The sequence below is a fragment of the Rhinolophus sinicus genome, linkage group LG06 (assembly GCF_036562045.2).
Source record: "Rhinolophus sinicus isolate RSC01 linkage group LG06, ASM3656204v1, whole genome shotgun sequence".
In the NCBI taxonomy this organism is placed as follows: domain Eukaryota; kingdom Metazoa; phylum Chordata; class Mammalia; order Chiroptera; family Rhinolophidae; genus Rhinolophus; species Rhinolophus sinicus.
Window position 1 is genome coordinate 10,392,146 of NC_133756.1, and position 20,924 is coordinate 10,413,069.

At 45.4% G+C, this 20,924-nt stretch overlaps 1 protein-coding gene across 2 annotated transcripts in view; it reads right to left on the bottom strand.

Moving 5' to 3' along the window:
- The window catches only part of GRIK3 (glutamate ionotropic receptor kainate type subunit 3), a 212,050-nt gene that overhangs the window by 70,192 nt on the left and 120,934 nt on the right, over positions 1–20,924 (bottom strand). For both annotated transcript variants that reach the window (XM_074334406.1, XM_074334407.1), the window contains exons 2-3: positions 13,125–13,301; positions 2,282–2,539 (exon numbers count right to left, since the gene is read on the bottom strand). In XM_074334406.1, the coding sequence (XP_074190507.1) occupies positions 2,282–2,539; positions 13,125–13,301 (435 nt within the window). The remainder of the gene's footprint in view (positions 1–2,281; positions 2,540–13,124; positions 13,302–20,924) is intronic.

Genomic DNA, 20,924 nt, shown 5'->3' on the forward strand with positions numbered 1-20,924 from the left:
CACTCTGCTCCCACTTGCTCGATTTTCAGACTCACGCACAGCATCAGCAGGCATATGGGCTTTGGGGACCCAGGACATGAGGACAGGGACAGCCTGGATGCTGGAGCAGAGGCCACCATAGCCTTCCTGTCAGCCAAGTGCATTGCCCCGTGTAATATATGGTGACCCACATTCTCCAGCAGCAAATGTCAGACCTCCTTCCCATCAGTGTATTCCCCGAGGAGACCAGAGACTCTTCTCGGCCAACCCCAACAGAAGACTAGGCTCTTTTGTTTGCCCGAGATGAGCTCTCCTTCCTGGCTGCTTTCCTAATCACTCTCTCAAAATATCTGCAGTGAATCATGTTGCTGGAATCAGGCTTTTCACTTACAAAGCACTTCTGCATTCATTACCCAACTTAACCATCTCCCTGTCCTAGAAAGCATGCAGATTAGCGACTTTGGTTCCAATGTTACAGATAAAGAAACTGAGGCCTAGGGCGGTTAAGTGACCCTCCCAGGATTTTGCAGCATGCTAACAACGGGGTCAAAATTAGACATCCATCATAAGTCAAGCAGCCTCTGTATTGTAAAAATAGATAACTGGTATACCCCCTTCTAGCATGCTAAGAGAGCCATGATTTTGTTTGGGCGGCAATGTGTCCGTCCCAAGAGATACCTCGAGATTGAGAGGAATCAGTCAGTGGCAATCCCATTCCCATTTGACTGTGCTCAAGGTAGCGGGCACACTCAGTGAGCTGTACTGGGTGATCTGCTGGAAGATTCTGAGACAGAACTTCCACCCTGATAAGGGACATGAGTCACATTAAGAAAAAGCCCTCTGGCTCCTGTCATACTCGAACCCTCTATCCCAGCTGGGCTGTCCCCTTAATGAGACGGCCATGCACAGTCCCACTTCCTCATTTTGGCTCATGCTGTTCCCTCCTCCTGCAAAGCCCTCACGACTCCTCTCCCTGTCCATCCATCTTCAAGACCAAGATTATGTCTCTCTCTTCTGGTAAGTCGGCCTAGGCTAGCCAAGGCCACTCTCCCCAAGTACCTGTAGCCCTGAATGTATGTACATGTCACCCGATTCTTAGCTCGGATCGCCCGGAATGACCAGCGCCTTCTGGGTGGGCACCCACTCCCCTCTAACAAGAATAACTTCTCAAGAGCAGATGGGGTAACCTCATCCTCATTTCTTCTTATTTATGAGTGCCCAACACACTTTTTCCTGCAAATTTAACTATCATTTATTTCAATGTGATTTTCAATTTGATTCAATTCAGTTCAAGAAACATTTAAAAACATCTGCATTGTACCAGGCCCTGTCCTAAACCCTGGAGGCCCAGAAAGCCCGTAGTCTGGAAGCAGAAACAAGCTCAGAAACAATCATGCTAGTGGTATGTTAAGACAGCTAAATCGACAGGGCTTCAGAAACACCAGAGGTGACCCAGCGCTGGGCAGGAGAACCTCTCAATGGCAGAGACCTCCTGCTGGGGGCACTGAGAGGGGTGGGGGTTGCTGCCCTCCAGGATCTTCGGTCTGGTGCTTTGGGTATAGCAGGACCTCAATAGACACTGGTAGAATCTCAAGCTAAATCAACAACTTCGGAATGTCTTTTCTGCCGGATTCTCTCCGTACAATTCCCACTCCCCATTAGGAGGTAATCAAGAGCTGACACTGAATCACAGGCAGCTGAGAGCTGGAGGGCTCTTTCCAGGCTGCATGCTGTAGCTCTTGACTTGACGCATGGGCAGATGGGTTAAGCAACTTGCCAAGGTCACACTCTCTCTTAAGAGGTGGGGCTAAGAAATGTCTCGGGACTTGAATCTTTGGAAGGACAGAGGGGCAACAGCTCCTGGCTGCCCAGCTCCTAAGCATCAGAGCTGGCACACATGTACTGGCCAGTTTGAGCTCAAAGCCTGTGCCTGGAGCCAGCATGGGGCTGGACACGTTTGCTGTGGATAGAGGCGTGCGAGCGTGAGTGCAGGCAGGTGTGGGTGTGGCTGTGCAGGTGTGGGTACAGGTGCTGGCGGGGTGCTGAGTACTGATCTGAGCATGCTGCCGGGGTGGAGGTAGGTGGGTGGGGAAGGTGTGAGGCAGGTGTGCGGTGGGCGTGTGGCTGGTGTGTACAGGGTTGTGAGTACAGGAACCCATGTCGGTGTGACTGGATGAAGCGTGGGTGTGAGTGAGGACCTTTGCCCTGGGGTAGCTGAGGTGGGTGAGCAGTCAAGAGCCCAATCCTGGGGCTCTTCCTCCCTTGCACCCTAACCCTGGCCTGGCCGTGACTGGCCACCCACCTGTACTGTCGTCATAGACCACGGTGGCCGACCGCCACTTGAGGTACTGCACCAAGTCAAGGATGGCGTGGCTGAGAGAGGCGTAGTCAGGGTAAAGGTTCACGTAGAAGGTGTCCTTGTTGTCCAGCGGGTGGTGCTTCCAGCGCAGCTGGATGTGGGGCACCTCCAGGGCATTGCAGATGGACTGGACGGCGTTGGTGCAGGAGCCCTGTGATGGGCCAAAGATGGCCACCACGCCCAGTGCCAGCTGGTCACAGGCTGCAACAGAGCGAGAGAACAGTACAGGGCTCAGTGCCGGGTCTTATCAGGCATCTAGGGGCTGGGGCAATGAGGGTGGGGGGTAATGATTTTGATGATCCCAGAAACACATGGGAAAAACAGCAGCTGGAACCTCTGAGGGTGGATGACTGACGATCTCTCTGAAACCAGAGTGTCATAGTCCCTGCCTTGTGGGATCACAGGAAGTCAGATGAGATAATGTACCCTCAGTACAGTGCTCGTGAAATACATAGAAATGACGGCCACTTTTGATGATGTCATCATCGTGATTAGCATCATGAGCTCTGTACCATGCCCTGCTCTGGGTGGAAACGTGAGAAACAAATAGAAATGAAACACCTATGACTCTTGCTGATGACTCTTAAATTAAAATCTCCAGCCATAACCTGTTTCCTAAAATCCAACTTGTACATTTCACCTCTCACTCAACATTGCCACTTGGATGTCTAAGATGCATCTCAGACCACAACCCCCTCTTCTCCTCCCAGCCTCCCGGTAAACGGCAGCTCCACCGCCTTAGTGCCTTCTGCCTAAAACCCTGGTTTTGTCTTCACGCTTCTCATTCTCTCATATCCCACATCCCAATCCATCATCAACTCCTGTTGCTTCACCTTCTAACTATATCAGAGTCTGACCACTTCTCGCCATTCCTACCCTGGTCTAAGCCACTATCGTCTTTTACTTGGATGACTGCAGAAGGCTCCTCACTGGTTCCAGCGTCCTCAGTAACCCTTTCCACCATCTATTCTGCACTCAGGAGCTACAGTGAGCCTTTCACAAAGTGGATTACATGACTCCTTTGCTCCAAGGGCTCCCATTTCACTCAGCCAAAGTCCTTAATAGTAACCAACAAGTCCCTACTTATGGCAGCTCCTCCCCACCTTTGTCCCTACCATCTCCACCCCCATGATTTTCCTGATTTCCTCGCTCCTTTCCTCACAGCACTCAAGCCCCACTGGCTTCCATGATGCTCCTTATACACACTAGGAATACTCCTGCCTCAGGGCCTTTGCACTTGCTGTCCTCTCTGACTAGACCGCTCTGCCCTCAGATCTCCACATAGCTCCCTCCCTCCTTCTTTCAAGTCTCTGCATCTGCCTGTCTTATTAGAGAGGAATCACCACGCAACCTATAATAGCAATCCCCATCCAGCCACACTCCCTCAACCCCGTGTTCTGTTCTTCTTTCTCTCTCTCTCCTTCCTTCCTTCCTTCCTTCCTTCCTTCCTTCCTTCCTTCCTTCCTTCCTTCCTTCCTTCCTTTCATTTATTAAATAACAATGGAAGTCTTATTCATTTGTTGACTTCTCCTCCTACTAGAATATAAGCTCCAAGTAGGCAATGGCTTGATCTATGTTGTTTATTGCTGTATCCACAGTGCTTAAAACAGTACATGGTCTGAGCAGGTGCTTAATCAACATCTGCTGAGTGGATGAATGCTGAATCCCTGCCTTCAAACAGTTCACATTCTTGGGGGAGGCAGTTCAGACAGCAGATGCTTCTGGGAAGGTCAAACATCAGTGGGCAGAGCATGGCATGAAATGAACAGACCCGGGGCATCTGGGGATCGAAGGGGGATGTAGGCTCATACAGGGATTGTGCTTAAAAGAACCATAAAATGGACCTCTCGGGGCATCAAGGGGAGGGCTCCCCAAGGGCCACTGCCCTATCTTCTGGTAACTATCTCTACTTTTCCTTTGGGCACCAACACATGAGGGGTGGGTAAGTGATTTAGACCCTAAGCTGACTGCTCACTGACCTCCCACAGGCCACAGCCGTTGGTTTCGAGAATGGTCATGTGACCAGACAGAGTCAAAGGGACGCCATGAGACCTGGCGGCACTATGATGGGAGCATTTTCTCTCTGTAAGTGGACCTGGGAGGAGGTAAGACACGGACGTACAGTAGCCACCTTATGCTCACAAAGAAAGTGCCGCGCTGGCCTGTGAATGGAGTCAGTATGGGGGTGAGCAGAGCTGAGAGACAAAGAAATGTGAGCCCCTGGTCAAGTGGAACCCTGGACTTTGGTTACATAAACGAATACATGCTCTTTTTGCTTGAGCCAGTTAAGATGTGGTTTTCTGTCACTTGCAACCAGAACAGCCCTAACTGAAGAGCATCAGCGAACTCACGGGCCTGCAGCCATGAGACTGAACGATACGCATATGTGTGACCGTGTGATGCACATAGGAGGAGGCAAGACATAGGAGGCAAGAGCCCCTAACACGGATGCTCACTGGATTCCGACGCATCCTGGCTGCCCCACGGGCCTCTGGAAATGACCTACTGTGCTCAGGCCCATCCCTAAGATTTGCAGGGTGTAGAGTCAGTACAAACGGAAGCCCATATACCATGTGCCTATCTAGTTAAACATTGTTAAGTCAAGCTAACAAACTGTTACATAAAATAAGCCCTTTCCTCTCACCTTGACAAATACAACCACCTGGAAAGCCAGGTGAGAATGGAGACTTCTCATGCCCAGTGACATGGGGAGAGGTGGCAGCAGTGCCTATCCTGTCCCCTTATCTTTGACAACTGGCTCCACCCTGCACAATAAAGGGCCTTGCACTCTCCATGTGGACACCCTGACCCTTGCATCTGAGCTCTGTCCACACCTCTGCAAACATCTGCCCCTTGTTCAGACTTAGATAGAGCCCATGAGTGGGACCATGAGGCATGGCTTTCTCTCGGTAGGACAGCCCAGGGATGAGGCTCATGCAGGCCCGGAGGTGGGTGCAGGGCCAACGGGGCAGGAAATTCAGGGCTCCAGATACTTGGAGCAAAGATTAGAAGGGCGGGGCACAGGGTCTTAACGGGCAGGGCACAGGGTCCTAACGGGCAAGTCCCTTTGGCCCCACTGACCCCTTTTCCAGGAGGAGATGTGTTCCAGAGGAGGCCGAGGACATCACCTCCAAAGCACAGGCCCTGGGAAAAGGGCCCTCTTGCCTGGCTTAAGGGTGGTACCCATGGCTCTAAAGATACAGGATGGTTTCGAATTAGTGACAATGTGTGGTTTTCCTCTCCACTGACACATACTCCCCACTCCCTCACTCCTGGGAATAGGAGACAGTACATAAAGCAGCTATTTTTCCTGAAATGTGTACTTCCCCCAAGAGCCCCAGAGAACGGCATTTATGGCCTAGATGAAAAATACAGCATTCTTAGCAGGGGCGGCGGGGGGGGGGGGGGGATTAGTTATTGTTAGGAATCTGCTGGAACCACCTGGAACATGGGACAGGACAGCCATGTATGGGAAGCTGCGGGGCCAGTGCAGAGGGCATCTCCTTTGTCACCAGGATTCTTACTAGCCAATGCCATGTGCAGCAGAGGATGCAGAGCAGGGCACATGGTGCCTTCCTGATGCTCCTGCAATTGTGGGACCAGAGGCCAAATCAGGGAAGGACTGTTTTGTCCCTGCTATTGTTACCCTAGAGTCAATGCACCTTGGCTGCACTTTGTGTGAGTGTGTGTGTGAGACAAACCCCGGTGATAATAAATTGCTCAAAAATCGGAACTCTGGGCATGTCGGTAAATTGTCCAATCTAGGGACAGTTCTCCCTTTCTGTGCCCTCATCCCAAGGAGACCAGTCCCTGACCTCTACTCTCACTGCCTGTTCATGCCGTTCTTCTGCTGTCTGGCTGTGCAGGTGTCTGCTCTGACCACTTGTCCCCTTAAGAGCAGGTGATGGCTGAGGGAAGAGACCACATGTGAGTCACTTTGTAGCCTTGGAGGCTGGACACCAACATGGAGGAGATGGTGACAGTGAATAAGTGACTGCTGTCCAGGCCTGGTCACTCCTTGCCCAAGTCAGAGGCCAGGAGCACCCAATAAAATCTGTAGGTTTCTCTCATGTTCCACCTCCTCCCTCTGTTTTGAACCTTGTAGCTGTCCTCTGATATCTCCGGTTTCCATCCTATCATCTCCTGTCTCTACTCTTTCTCTTTACCTCTAGGACCTTCCAAAGGATGACTTAGTCAAATGACCTGTGGGCCTCATTCCCTCCCATGACCACCTTCAAGAATCTGTGTTTTGGATTTCCCCCTTTGATCTAGGCCTGGGCGCAGGCAGGCAAATGCTGCCCTGCCCTCTACCCCCACCTAGCTCAGCCTCCTCACCAGGCCCTAGGTCTGGGTATCCTGTTTGACGGAGGCAGGAGAGAGTGGACCAACCACAAATCATGAAGATGTGAAAGATAGTACAAATGATCTTGAAGGAAGTAATTTAGACACCGATTGTGGGGATAATGGTAAAGGTAACTGTAGTGACAGTGGTGAAAGGGAAGACCACATTGTGGGGCTGGTTATGATCCTGGTGGTGGCATTGATGAGGGTGGAATTGGTGATAATGTTGATGTGACATAATATGGGATGGTAATGATGGGATTGATGGCAATAAATATGTCAATGTCATGACAGTCTTGGTGATGATGGTGGTAGATATGATGACGGTGACATAAATGTTGATGAATGAGGAGGTGATAACAATGTTGGTGGTGACGATGTTGGTGATGATGCAGATGCTGATGCCAGGACTGTGATGGTGATGAAGACAGTAGGGGTGGGGATTCTGGCAAGGATTGGGGTAGAGGTGATAACACTTTTGATGGTGTTGATAAGACTGGCAACAATGAAGTGTCAACACCAGGACTGTAACAGTGATGATGACAGTAGGAATGACGGTGACATTGGCGAGGATGAGATTGGTGATAATGAAGATGTCACTGTCCTGGAGGTGACAGAGATGGCAATGGTGGGGTGGTGACGCTGACGTTGGTGTGAAGAGTGGAGGTGATACCACTGTTGATGGTGATGACAGTGCTTGTGGTAATGGTGCCCTGGTGTTGACAGTGGTGGTGATGTGATAATGATGACCACACTGGGGTTCATTCTGCCAGAGATGCCGTCATCAGACCTCACTGTTGGGTGGCAGGAGGGATCACTCCTGCCAGTCACCTATGTCTTCTCCTTGGCCTCTCTCCACATCCCTTTTCCTGTCCCCTCCATGTCCCTTCCACCCTCTGATGATCTTCCAATCTGGAAGATCATTGTTTCCCCAAAGGGACCAGGACAGGGGTTATAGCAGCAGCAGCAGCAGCAGCAGCAGCAGCAGCAGCAGCAGCAGCAGCAGTTTTATCTCCAGATGTTTCCAGGGCAGCAGCCAACCCTTGTTCTGGCAGCCCTGAGCACACACTGCAGTAATTACATTATTTGTGGCTTCAATTTTGAATCCATTTTCTGGTCATTTTACAGCAACTCAATGGTTCAGAGTCATTGCAGGAGTCCACAGTCTAAATGCAGTTCCCCCCGCCCTCTTTCCATGGCAATTGTAGTTATAGCAAAAATTATCCCAATCAATTTGTGTCTTAAAAGGAATTGAGCAGCCCAGAGAATGAGTGGAGGCAGAGGAGCCTGGGGAATGCTGGGTCGATGCCAGGCCTGTTCTGGTCAGGCTTGGAAGAAACACCAGCGCTCTCTGGATGCTGGCTCAGGCGCTGCCTGGCAGTCACTCGTCTTTTTAATTTCTCCAAAAAAACATTTAAAAGGAAAGACAATAAGTGAAAGTCTCTTTTAATGGGGAAAGGCCTCCTGGGTCTCATGTGGAGGAAAGGAACTAATTCAACCAGAGCTGGCAGGGCTGGCAGTGCCAGGCTCTGTGCCTCTACATCCCCACACCCAACATGGCCCAAGGTGACTGGATCCAGCTGGTGTGAAAGGAAGTGGTGATGGGAACCTCTGCCTAGGGAAAATGAATTATCATTGGGTTAATTAGAATTAGGCCCAAGTTCTGATGCTCCTGAGAATTTGAAAAACCAAAGATCAAAAAGAAAAGAAAGATTACAGAACATGGGGACCCAAGGGGTGGAGGGTACCCGATGGGGAGCATGATCCAACAGCAGAAATGCCTCCAGGGTCAGACAGTGGTGCTTCCAACCACAGCATGGTTGGGACGTCTTTGGTATATTATCATACGGACATTAATGAGATGTAACACAAATCAGGAGAGTGCATTCATTTTTAAGCACAGACTTTTATGAATTTTTACACAGAACTGCACTCATGTAACTGCAATGTAGATCAAGATATAGAACATTTCCACACCTAAGAAGGTTTTCTCTCCCGTTTAAAGGTTAACACCCACTGCACACCACTCCCTCCTGCAGAGGCAACCGCTGTTTCCTCACTCAACATGACGGCTACAAGGTTCATCCATGACGTTGTACGTAGCAAGAGTCTGTACTTTTTTTATTGCTGATGCACATTTCATTGTGTATACTCCAGTCTATCCATTTCACTGTTGATGGACCTTTTTTCCAACTTTTGGCGACTATCAACAAAGTGGCTAGGACCAGCCTGGCAGGCTTACATTTAGTTTTAGTAGATACTTCCAAACAGGTCTCCTGAGAAGATGAGCCAGTTTTCACTCCCACCAGCATAGTGTAGAAAAATAAATTAACCCCTATCTCCTACCATAAATAGAAAATCGATTTGAGATAGACCAGAGAGCAAAATACGAAAGAGAAAACAATAGAGTTTCTAGAAAAGAACATAGGAGAATATCTTCATGACCTTAGGATAGATAAAAACAGAACACAGAAGGCATTACCCATAATGGAAAATATGGGTAAATTGGGCTTCTTTAAATTAAGAATTTTGTGCCTCAAAAGATACTACTAAGAGAGTGAAAAGGCAAACGCAACTGCAATAGATACATGCAATATATGTATCCAACCAAGGGTTCTTATCCAGAATATATAAAAGCCTCCTACAAATCAATAGGATAATGACAAGCAAACCAATTTTTTAAAGTGGTTGAAAGTCTCCAAAAAGCACTCCAGGAAAGAGAAAATTCAAATGATTTATTAGCACATGAAAGGATGCTCCACATCTCTGGTCATCAGGGAAACACAAAATAAAACCACAACACAGATGCCCACCATGTAAACCACCAAAACGGCCAAAATTAAAATAAAACTGATTTTCACCCAGAGTTAGTAAAGATGTGGAGCCACTGCCAAGTGGCATCCGTGGCTGGAGGGAGTGCAAATCGGTGTTGGAAAACCTTTTGATCATTTGGACCCCTCTGGCTGGACTTCCAGAACTAGGTGTTTCTGTCTCAGGCCTGTTCACCCATCACTGGGCAGTTTGCAACTTAGGAAAACCATTTGGCTGAATATACACACATCCTATGACCTCACACTTCCACTCGTAGGTATACGCCCAACAAAAAATGTGCACATTTGTGCACCAAAGGACATTTAGAAGAATGTTCATAGCAGCACTACTCTATGGCCATAAATGGAAACAACTCAAATGTCCAACAGTCATTTTTGATTTTGAAAAATTGTGGCATATTCATAAAATGGAATGCTGCACAACAGTGAAAAACAGTACACTACTGTTATATTTAATAACGTAGGTGAATCTCACAGATATATTGTAGGGGGAAAGAAGCAAGACTCAAAAAAATACACACTGGTATTCTATTTATGTAAAGTTCAAAAACAGGCAAAACCAGTGTATGGTACCAGCAATCGGGGCAATGGTGCTACAGTACAGCAGAGAAAAGCCAAGGACAGAAGAGATAGGCAATATTCACGTAATCACACACATGCCAGGGTTCAGAGTTGTGAAAGAAAAGTCCAGAGTGTTATAAGATAGAAGCAGAAAGACCTGACCATAACTGGGGGCTCAGGGAGGGCTCCCCTGAGAAGGATGAGTTAGCTAAACCAAGGGCAGGGCAGAGGTGGGGTTTACAAGGGTAAGGAAATTACAAGCAGAGGGCACAGCATGTGCAAAAGCCCTGAGGTGGGAGGAAGCATGACACCCTGAGAACGGTAGGTATGGCTCATACCCAGAGGCTGAGGGAGTGAGTGGCACAGATGTGGCTGGAAGGTCACACTGGGCCAGGCTGGACAGGCCCTCACGGGCTCTAATAATGATTTAGGGAAAGAAGATGGGACATACCATCCAGGGTTTTAAGTAAAGTCACGTGACCTGGTGCAGGGACATACCATCCAGGGTTTAAGTCACGTGATCTGGTGTAAGGTGGGGAGGGGCTGTGGCTTTGATCACTTGGACCAGTCTGGCTGGACTTCCAGAGCTGGGCGTTTCCATCTCAGGCCTGCTCACCCACCACTGGGTAGTTCCACATATGTAGGACTGTAAGTTTCTAGCGGAGGAAGTGACTCAGAAGGCTCTGCAGCTCTGCCCGGGCTCGCTGTTAGCTGGGGAAGGTCCCAGCACTGAACTGCAAGTGCATCACTAGGAAGTCATTGTGTTATTTTAGTGGTTTTTAGAAAAAAATGGGCAGAAAACAGCCTAGCCCTTTAGGGGTGGTTCTGCCCATGTGGGCCTCTGTGCTCCGACTCTAGGTGTTTGTTCTGTGTTCTGATCTTTTTACTGAGCAGTTTTGGTTGCGTTCAGTCACTTTCTAGATGGACAAGGCTGGGCAGAGGGTGCCAGCATGGACGCTCACAGGTAGGTGGATACCTGACTGCACAGTGTTGGCTGCAGGGCATGCTGGGAAGAGAGCGGGGAGGACGTGTGCAGGGAGGGCATGCCAGCATGGGAGAGGGGTGATGGACAGAAGACCACTCTTTCAGGCTGTTGGGGTGGGGTGGCTAGAGGGTGGGGTGCCTTTAATCTGGGTGCAGGCTGGCTCTGAAACTCAGGGCAGTGACCTCAAAAATGTCAGAGTTAGCTGTGTTGAATGTCAAGGACACTCCAACCTTCAGTGCACAAGGCAAGGAGAAGCCAAGTGGAAGGGACAAGAGCCAGCAACGGGCAAGCACCTGTAGGTGTGAGGCCAGTGACTTGATGCCTCAACACGTGGAGAACAAGTCAGCCAATGTAAGGAGGACAAAGTCCAATATGGTACTTCATATGTGCTAAGTACTTCACAAAGGTGTGCCCATTTTGTAGATGAGAAAACTGAGGCACATATTGTCCAAGGTCACACACTAATATCAGAGCGGACAGGGGGCAAGTCCAGGCAGTCCTGGCTATAAGCCCATGCTCAGCTGCCTTTCTGTACTGAAATGTTTACCCACAGTGTTGGAAAACAGAGCTAGCAGAAGGTAGCACCTTGGCAGGTCTGCACCTAGGATCCCAGGAGTCCTTAATTAGCTACTTGGAACCCCTTAGAAAAACCAAGGGTCCCCTGTGGATGGGTCTCAGTTTTCCCCAGATGCGTGGATGATGCGTCCCTAAGCTCAACTGACAGGGCTCTTGGACAATGGTGCTCAGACTCCCATGCCCCATCCTCACACCATTCCTTCATTGAGTTACTCAAAGATCACTTCATTGAGCACTGACTATACACCAGTCTTTTAGGTGCCAGGGCTGTACTGGTTAACAAGAGAGAGCTTTCCTTTCAGTAGCGTTGGAGAGAAGGGGACAGATATTAAACACGCACAATTATTTAACTACAAATGTGATAAGAGCCTTGCAGAAGAAAAGCAAGGGACTATTACAGCATATTATAGGAAGGATGACTAAGTCTTCTCTGGGAATGAGAGTCGTTAGGCCCGAGATTTTTAAATGGAGTTCCGTGAAACTATGGATGTTATTCCCTGAGTTATCTAAGCCTTTAAGTTAAATTTAAATTAAATGTATATATATGAACTACATTTTTTAAAACCGTAACAAAAGAGCATACTTGTACACTCACATGTGCTATATGCCATGCTGGAAACTGTTAGCTCATTCAGGTATCGACAAGTTACCTTGTTTGGTGCGTATGGGTGTGCATGCATGCGTGCGTGCGTGCGTGTGTGTGTGTGTGTGTGTGTGTGTGTGTGTGTATCTTGGAATAAAGTTCTCCAGTCCTCTCTGTATAGTCATTGGAGTTTATTGTAAATGTCTCACTAATGAGGAAGGATGCAGCCCAACATCTAAAAGAAATTTTTTTAAATTCAGCTGTAGGAAAAATTGATTGGATTACTACAAATTATTTTTATGAATTATGATTTTCTTATTGTCGGGCAACCAAAACAAAATATGAAAACATAGTGAATGCCAAGGCCAATGTCAGATTTCAAGTGTCATCACCACAGCCTTTGGAGTCACACTGTTTTCAGTTACAGAAGCATCTTTGCTGATTTCAGTAATTCTTTTTGTGGCAAGCAAATGTTGCATATTTGAACTTATACATATTCTTTTTTATACGCCTTAAGCATTTTTATAGTCTGGGTAGGATTTCAATGAAATAAAAAATAAGTTTGAAAATGTTGGCTTTGGTTTAGAGGTGTCAGAGGCCTGGGCTGGCTGTCTTACTGTTACCTCCCCAGCTCCATCACACGCCCTACTCCTCACCCCTCACCCCCCTCCCATGGCCCCTCATTCCCTCTGCCAGTGGCCTGGGAACTCCTGATGGACAACCTACTGCTCCTGGGAGATCACACAGCCTAAACTGAACTGCGACAGTCGCAGGTTCTGAAACACGGCAGAAAAGGCTCTAAGCCCCAAGCCCACCCAAACCTCTGGCCCATTTTCAGGACCTTGGACAGCAAACAATGCCCTATTCAGGCCCAGGCCTGGAAGAAAGCAAATGGAACTGCACACTCACCCTTCTTGGTGGCTTCAAAGCTGTCGTGGAAGTGAATCCTCTGGATGTCATAGGTCAAGGTTGTATTGGGCAGCAGAGTCCTGTTCCTGTTGATGATGTTGGCAGAAAATCGAAAGGCATGCTCCTCAGCGTTCATGACCTGGGCATTGGGGCCGTCTGCATACTCAAAGATTCCTCCTGTGAGAGATCGGTAAGATTGTGTATGCTGGGGAAGGAAGGGGCGCTAACAAAAATGCTTGGCTCAGAAGGTTTTATGGACAAGATCCCCCACCCCCAATGTTCAATAATATCCTATATAATTCCCATACACAGGAATTGTGCTGAAGCATAAGAATTATGAAAACCCTCCTAATTCATTTCACTCAGCTAGAAAATTACTGATAATAGAGACTGACAAACAGAGCCAAAATAAAATCACCAATTTATTAATATTGCTATGAAAATTCTCAGTAGAGTGCTGGCAAGTAGAATCTCCCAGAATATTATAAGGATAACATACCATGACCATACAGACTTGTATTCCAGGAATGTAAGGGTGGTTCAATATGAATATCACTCCATCACATCAATAGTTTAAAGGAGAAAAAAACATATAACCAACTTACAAAATGCAGGAAGGCACTTAATAAAATCCAATACCTAATGCTGTTAAGAACGCTTAATAAACTAGCACCAGGAAAGATACTTCCTTGAAGCATCTTTAGCTCAAATCAGCCTTTCATATCACACTAATGGTGAAACGCTAGAGGCAGTCTCATTAAAGAAAAGGGGGCATGATAAGGATTCACACCACATTACTAACCAATGAAATAAGAAAGGAAAAGAATTTAGAGGCATACCTCCTGGAAAGAAAAAAAATTCTTATTTGCAAATGGCATAAGTGCCTTCTTAAAACCCTCAAAATAATCCCTAAACATGAAAACTAGTAGGAACTAGTAGGAGAGTCAAGTTAAAGGACCAGTTAGCACACATTAAGAGTGTTTCTTTATATCAGCAACAATCAGTAAGAAAACTTAATGGCGAAATAATTTCCTTTACAATACTAACAAAAATATTAAATAATATTAAATCAAATAAGAGGTGTCCAATGCTAGTAATAAAAATGAGAAAACACCTTCAATGATAGACATAAAAGTAGATATAAATGAGGAAGCATGTCATGTTCCTGGATAGTTAGGTTCAAGGGTAGAGGTGTCAGTTTTCTACAAATTAATTTTTCAGTTTAATTCAATTCCAATCAGATCCATAGAGGGATATTTATTTTACTTGACAAAATGAGTCTAAAATGCATCTGGAAGACTAAACAGGAGATAACAGCCTAAAAAAAGAGATGAGAGGTGACTTGTACTGCCAGACTTAAAATATATCATAAAGCCAAAATAATTAAAACCATGTCTTAATGGCATTTGAAAACACAGATAAATCAATGGAATGAGATTAAAAAGCACCCAGAAAGAGATTCAAGTAGAGATAAGTATTTAAAGCATGATAAAGGTGGCTATTTCCAATCAGTAGGTAAAAGATGAATTATTTAGTAATTGTGTGGAGACAATTATTCAATTCTTTGGGAGAAATTTAAGTTAGATTCTAATCTTAAGCCATATATCAAAGTAAATTCCAGATGGAGTAAAGATTAAACAGCAAGAAAGCAAGGGAAGGAAGGAGGAAAGGAAACACTATAAAAGTACCAAAAAAAGTACAGGTGATTATTATACAAAATTGAGGTGGAGGAGGTCTTCCTAGGCATTTCAATAAAGTGAGAAACCCTAGGATAAAGATTGATAACGCCATAAAAACAATATAAAATTTGTATTTATCAAAATGACCATAAACAAAATTAAAAGGCAAATAAACTTGTAAATGATATTGGTAACATATATGGCAGTACAAAGGCTGCTTATTTTATAAAAAGCACTTAAAACCCAACAAAAAATACAAACCCTCCAACAGAAAAATGTGTAAAACGCAAGCATGGATGTTTCACAAAAGAAAAAACTAATAATAATAATACAAAGAAGCTATTAACATACGAAGAAATGTGCATTCTCCCTAATAATCAAATAAACTCAATTTAAACCAACAGTGAGATACCAGTTTTTTTTTGCCCATCCCATTGGCAAACATATAAATTATAACATCCAGTTTTGGTGAATGTATCTGGAAACAAACACATGCTTAACTGTTGGTGGAAGTGGGAACTGGTACACCTGCCTTCTTTGGGGGCCATTAGAAATACATCAAAAGCCTTCAAAATGCTCACATCTTTGACTCAATACTTCAGTTTCTAGAACTTGACTGCAATGATGGACACACAGATATGTACGGGGAGGGGGAGCTAGAGATGGGCAACACCAGAGAAATAATAAACTGCAATTGGCTATATATTTCCATATAACAGTAAAGAGTCAATGATTTGGGCAACATTCATGATCTATTTCAAGTGGAAAACAGAGGTTAGAAAGCAGGAAATACAGTGTGACCCCCCATGTTAGGAGAGGAAGAATGGAAGGAAGATGAGGAACTTGTAGCACTGACATAAGATTAGAGACATTTCAAAACAACACAAGTGAATAGTCTTCTGTGGTAGATTTATTTTGTTCTCTGTGCTTTTCTATATTTTCCAAATAAAACTTTATTCTTTAAAAAAAATCAACTTTATTATTTACATGAAGAAACTCCACACAATTCACCTCGTTTTAAGTGTCCACTGATTTTTAGTAAATCTACTGAGTTGTGTGTAGCCACAATCCAGCTTCTGAACATTTCCATCACCCCAAAAGCTCCCTGGTGCCCACTTACAGTCAATCATTGTTTTTGCCCCCAGCCTTTGGCAACCACTAATTTACTTTCTGCCTCTAGAGATTTGTCTTTTCTGGACATTCCTGATAAATGGAATGATGCAATATGTGGTCTTCTGATCTGGCTTCTTTCACTTAGCATAATGTTTTTGAGGTTTATCCATGTTGTAGCATGTTTCAACACTTCATTTCTTTTGTTATTAAATAATGTTATTTTTTATGGAGGTACCATTGGGTACCTCCATAGATGTAGTTGTTCACTCACAGTTGATGAGTATTTGGGTTGCTTCAATAGTTTTCAAATTTTTAAAAAAATAGTGAATGTTTTAAAAAGTGGACAAATACTCCTGCACCCCTCCCCCCAACACACACACACACACACACACACACACACACACACACACACCAGTATTACAGCAGGTGCATAAACGTGCTGAACAGGCACATACAACAAGACAAGAAGAATGCATTCCAAAACATGAAGAGGGCTTCTCTCTGAGTGGTAGGATTATGGGTGACTTTCATTTCCTTCTTTGTGCTGTTCTGTATTTTCCAAAAGTTCTGCAGTGAGCATGTGTCATATTTCTCATCAGAAAAGCCATCATGTGATTGTGTGTTTAAAGGAAAATAAATGATCAAAATACCACATGACCCAGCAATTCCATTTCTAGGGATGTAAATTTGGCAAAAGTCAGAGATACATAAACACCTTTGTGGATAAGGATAGTCTTGACATGCTATTGAAAAAAATAGAAACAACTTAATGTTCCAAAGTGAGATAACTCAACATATCAAAACCCACCAATACGGCAGAACAACTTGCGGCATTAACAGTCAGAGTATAGGATAGTATAATGTGTTGGGGATTTGCTTCCAAATAATATGGGAGGGGTGGCTATGAAGGGGGTATGAATTGGGCAGGATGGGCCACGGGTTACTGGGGTGAGGTGGGGGCTACACAGGGACTCATTCTCACTAAGTGTATATGACAGACATTCTCCGCAATAAAATATTATTTTTAAATCACAGTATAAGTAAGACAAAAGTCACAAATCAAGGTAGTACAATTAGAAAAGAAGCACAATATTATTCGCAGATGTTTATGACCACATTCTTAAAAACTCAAGAGAATCAGATGAAAACCTAGCAGAAGCTAAACAGCGAGCTGATCAAAGGGCTAGGATGCAAACACAGAAAAACGTGTAGTCTTCCTCTATGGCAGCAACAAACCATGAGAAATTATAAGGGAAAAAAAGAGACCCTATTCACAACAGCAACAACAAAAAAATAAAATAGTTTACAATAAATGTACAATTCCTATATCAAGAAAACTACAAAACTTTACTGGGGAACATAAAAGACTTGAATAAATGGAGAGGCATAACTTTCTCCTGGAGAGGAAGACTCAATATTGTAAAAATGTCAGTTCTCCTCAAATTAATTTATAAATTTAATGGAATTCCAATTAAAATCAGAAAGGACATACCAGAAGGGCATACACCAAAATTTTAACAGAGGTTCATTTGAGAAAGGCGAAAGATAATGGATTGCTTCTGCTTAGTGCTTTTCCCCCCAAGTCCTCTGCATTGAGTGATAACTTTGGTAATAAGGAAAAAACCTTTAAAAAGAGCTCTTAAAGAATACTTAATGACACAGGAAATGCTCATCTTTTCTTCCCCGCCTCCCAAGCAACAAAATCATACTACAGTATGATATCTATTTATTAAACCAAAAGCATATATTTATATTTATAGCAAAAAGACTGGAAGGATTTGTATCAACATGTTACCAGTGAGTATTTCTGAGTCAAAGGGGTTTATGGAGACTTTGAATCTTGCTCTTTGTATTTTCTTGATTATTTCCAAATGATTTACAATAGATATGTACTATTTTTATTATTTTAAAATGTAGAAATTAAAGAAGAGAGCCTGGGGAGAAGTCTGGCCATTATACATCCCAAATGAGGGTCAAAGGTCGTGGGACAAAGCCATTTCCTAGGGCTTTACACCTTCTTCCAGGCCTCTACACCTTGGCAGGTAAGGGAAATAGGAGAGAGAGAAGCTGGTATCTCACAAGGGTAGTGATACATCTCAGCCCCTGAGACCCACCACGCCCAGAGACAGAGCTCAGTCTCAGACCACAGTTCAGTTCCATAAACACACCCCAATCTCTGCCATGTACCAACCTGTCACTGGGTACTGAGATACCAAGAGAAGTCAGCGCTGGGTCCCTGCTACCCGAGAGCACTCAGCCGACAATAACCAGCATATGTGTGGAGCAGTAGTGGAGAGGTTCCCAACTCAGGATCCAGTGACAGCCACACCTCAGTCTGAACCCTAGTTCTACCCTAGGAAGTTATTCAGTCTCTCTGAGACTCAGTTTCTCCATCTGCAAAATGGGGTGCATACTTCCAAGGGTTGATTCTTATGGGTAAAAAAGAAAACTAGTAACTAAATTCATGGTACACAGCCAAGAGTTCTCACAGGAGAAGAGAAGCAATGCTGTTTAGAAAAACAAAATGAATTTTGAACTTCCACATTCTAGGGCAGGGGTTGACAAGGACCAGATAAATATTTTGGCTCTGTGGACCAGATGGTCTATTCAACTCCTCCACTGTAGCATGAAAGCAGCCATAGACATCATGTAAACAAATGGGTATGACTGAGTTCCAATAAAACTTTATTTACAAAAGCAGGTGGTGGGCGGGATTTGGCAGTCCATGCACTCTGGCTATAGTTTGTCCCCTGTTCTAGGGGAAGGGCAGCCTTTATCTCAGTGATAAAAATACCTTAGGGCCTATATGGAGAAGATACGATTATGATAGTACTAAATTGCTATGCAAAAAAAAATACTAAAATGGGACGTTGTTGAATGGGGAGGATGGGACAGAAGGGCCTAAGAGAAAGGGAATAGGTAGGAAGTGGGTCCAAAAATGAGAGAAAGGAGAATATCACCCAGGCCCAAAGGCAGGCAAGGCAGGTAAGAAACCTTTCACGGCGGGAAGGAGCATGTTAGCAGTGATGCTCGATGCTCCCTTTCCAGTTAGCTTGCACTGTGCGGTCACCTCCCTTTCTTACAGGAGCCCATTGGTTAGGAAAGTCTGCCACAGAAAACTGACACCAACTTGTGCTTTGGCGAAAATGACGGGCGGTGGGCAGTGCCCAGCCCAGGGTGAAGCAGGGCAGAGAGGACAAGAGGTGCAGGAAGCGGATTGAGACAGGAGATGAAAAATTCAGCAGAGAAGGAAGTTGGAGCAAGAGGTGCTTAGGAGAAACGGAAAGCCCTGGAGCATTCTCACAGGTGAGAGAGACGCCCACCACCCCCAAATGCAGCGTAAGGATCGGAGTCATTCTACTTGAACATGTAAGGGCAAGGTGACCCCAAAAGTGTTAAAGTCTTGGGACACCCAGGCAGCAAATATTTGGGTACAACACAGAGGTTCAGAGAGTGGGTTCTGGGTTTGAATCTTAGTTCCATTCATAGGCTGCCCTTTTCTCTAGAGAATTGTTCTCAGTTGCCCAGAAGGTTACATCAATCACCTGTGCCCTGGGGGCAGTCTGCAGCCAATGACTGACTGATACTGGGGCTCCAAAGAGTGGAGATAACTCTGTGGTGGGTGTATGCTCCAGAACCCCCAACACCCTCCCCCACTGCATCAAGCAAAGGCCAGATTTTCCTAAGGACACATCTTTGCCTCCAGCCCTGCCCCCCAGCTTTGATCCCTCCCTACTGGCTTTTCCTAAAGAGCACTCTTCCCCTCTATCGACCCCATGCATCCGAATCTCTGCCTCAGGCTCTGCATCTAGGGGTCCTGACCTCAGATGGGGGAGACATTACTTCGGAGGAAGTACCGACCACATTTAGCCTTTCACGATTATGGAGGAAGAGAAGAGGGCACTAAACCTGGTCAATTAATAAACGTTGAGGGTTCTTTTTTCTACCCTCTTCCTTTTGCGTCCTCTTGCCCCTCTTCCTTTGTGCAGGGGGCTTCAGAAGCTCAGGGTCTGAAGGGCTGTGTTCTGATTCAAGCTCTGCTTCACGGAACAAAGGCTGCTTTGGGTCTTGGCTTCTGGAGAGAGCAACCTACCCGCCTCAGAGGCCGCTCCCCCATTCCACTGGCTCCTCTTCATTTTCTTTCTTCCCATCCATTCCTCATGATCGCTATTTAAAGAGGCTAATAAGTAGGTTGGCACCATTGATTAATGCATAAACTTAATCATGATTGCATAGTGTAATTGGCATTAATTTGAAGAGCCAGTTCATTATGAAAATAATTGTCACTGCTTTCTGCTTTAATAAAATGGAGCAGACACACCAGGGATGGGGTCTGAGGGTCTGAGGGAGTGTGTGTGTGTGTGTGTGTGTGTGTGTGTGTGTGTGTGTGTGTGTGTGTGTGTGTGTGTGTGTGTGTGTGTGTGTGTGTGTGTGTGAGATGGATCCCAGAAGATGTAAACAGGGGGTGGAGCACAGGTGCAGCTGGAACATTTTTTCAAACAAAATCTTGAGTGGAAATCGAATGGTTAAACAAATAGTAATGATAATAACAACAAGAACAACACATCGTGTCAGAGACGATGCTGAGTGCTTTCTACCCACTTCATTTAATACTCGTAAGAACCTCTACAGCCACATTAGAAGCTATTATTGCCCCATTCTACATAAGAGATAACTGAGGCCCGGGGGGGTTAAGGATGTTGTTAAAACTACTAAATGGCAAATTCTCTTCTCTCCTACAACCAAAGCCAACTTCCGAGAGCCAATAGTTAAATTTTTGGAAATTTTGAAAAACAGTTATTAAACTCTTGGCAGCTTGAAATAGGCCACAGTGAAAGTATTTACACCACAGAAATAAGCAGATGCTACAAATTAGGACTTTTTTCTGGAGAGCACATTCATTAGCCCACCACTGCCCAAGCCCATTTCTATCATCTGGGCTCTTAGAGACTTGATGCCACCGTTCCTGAAAAGGCTCTGTAGTCCCCAGGGCCCTGCCAAGCACCAC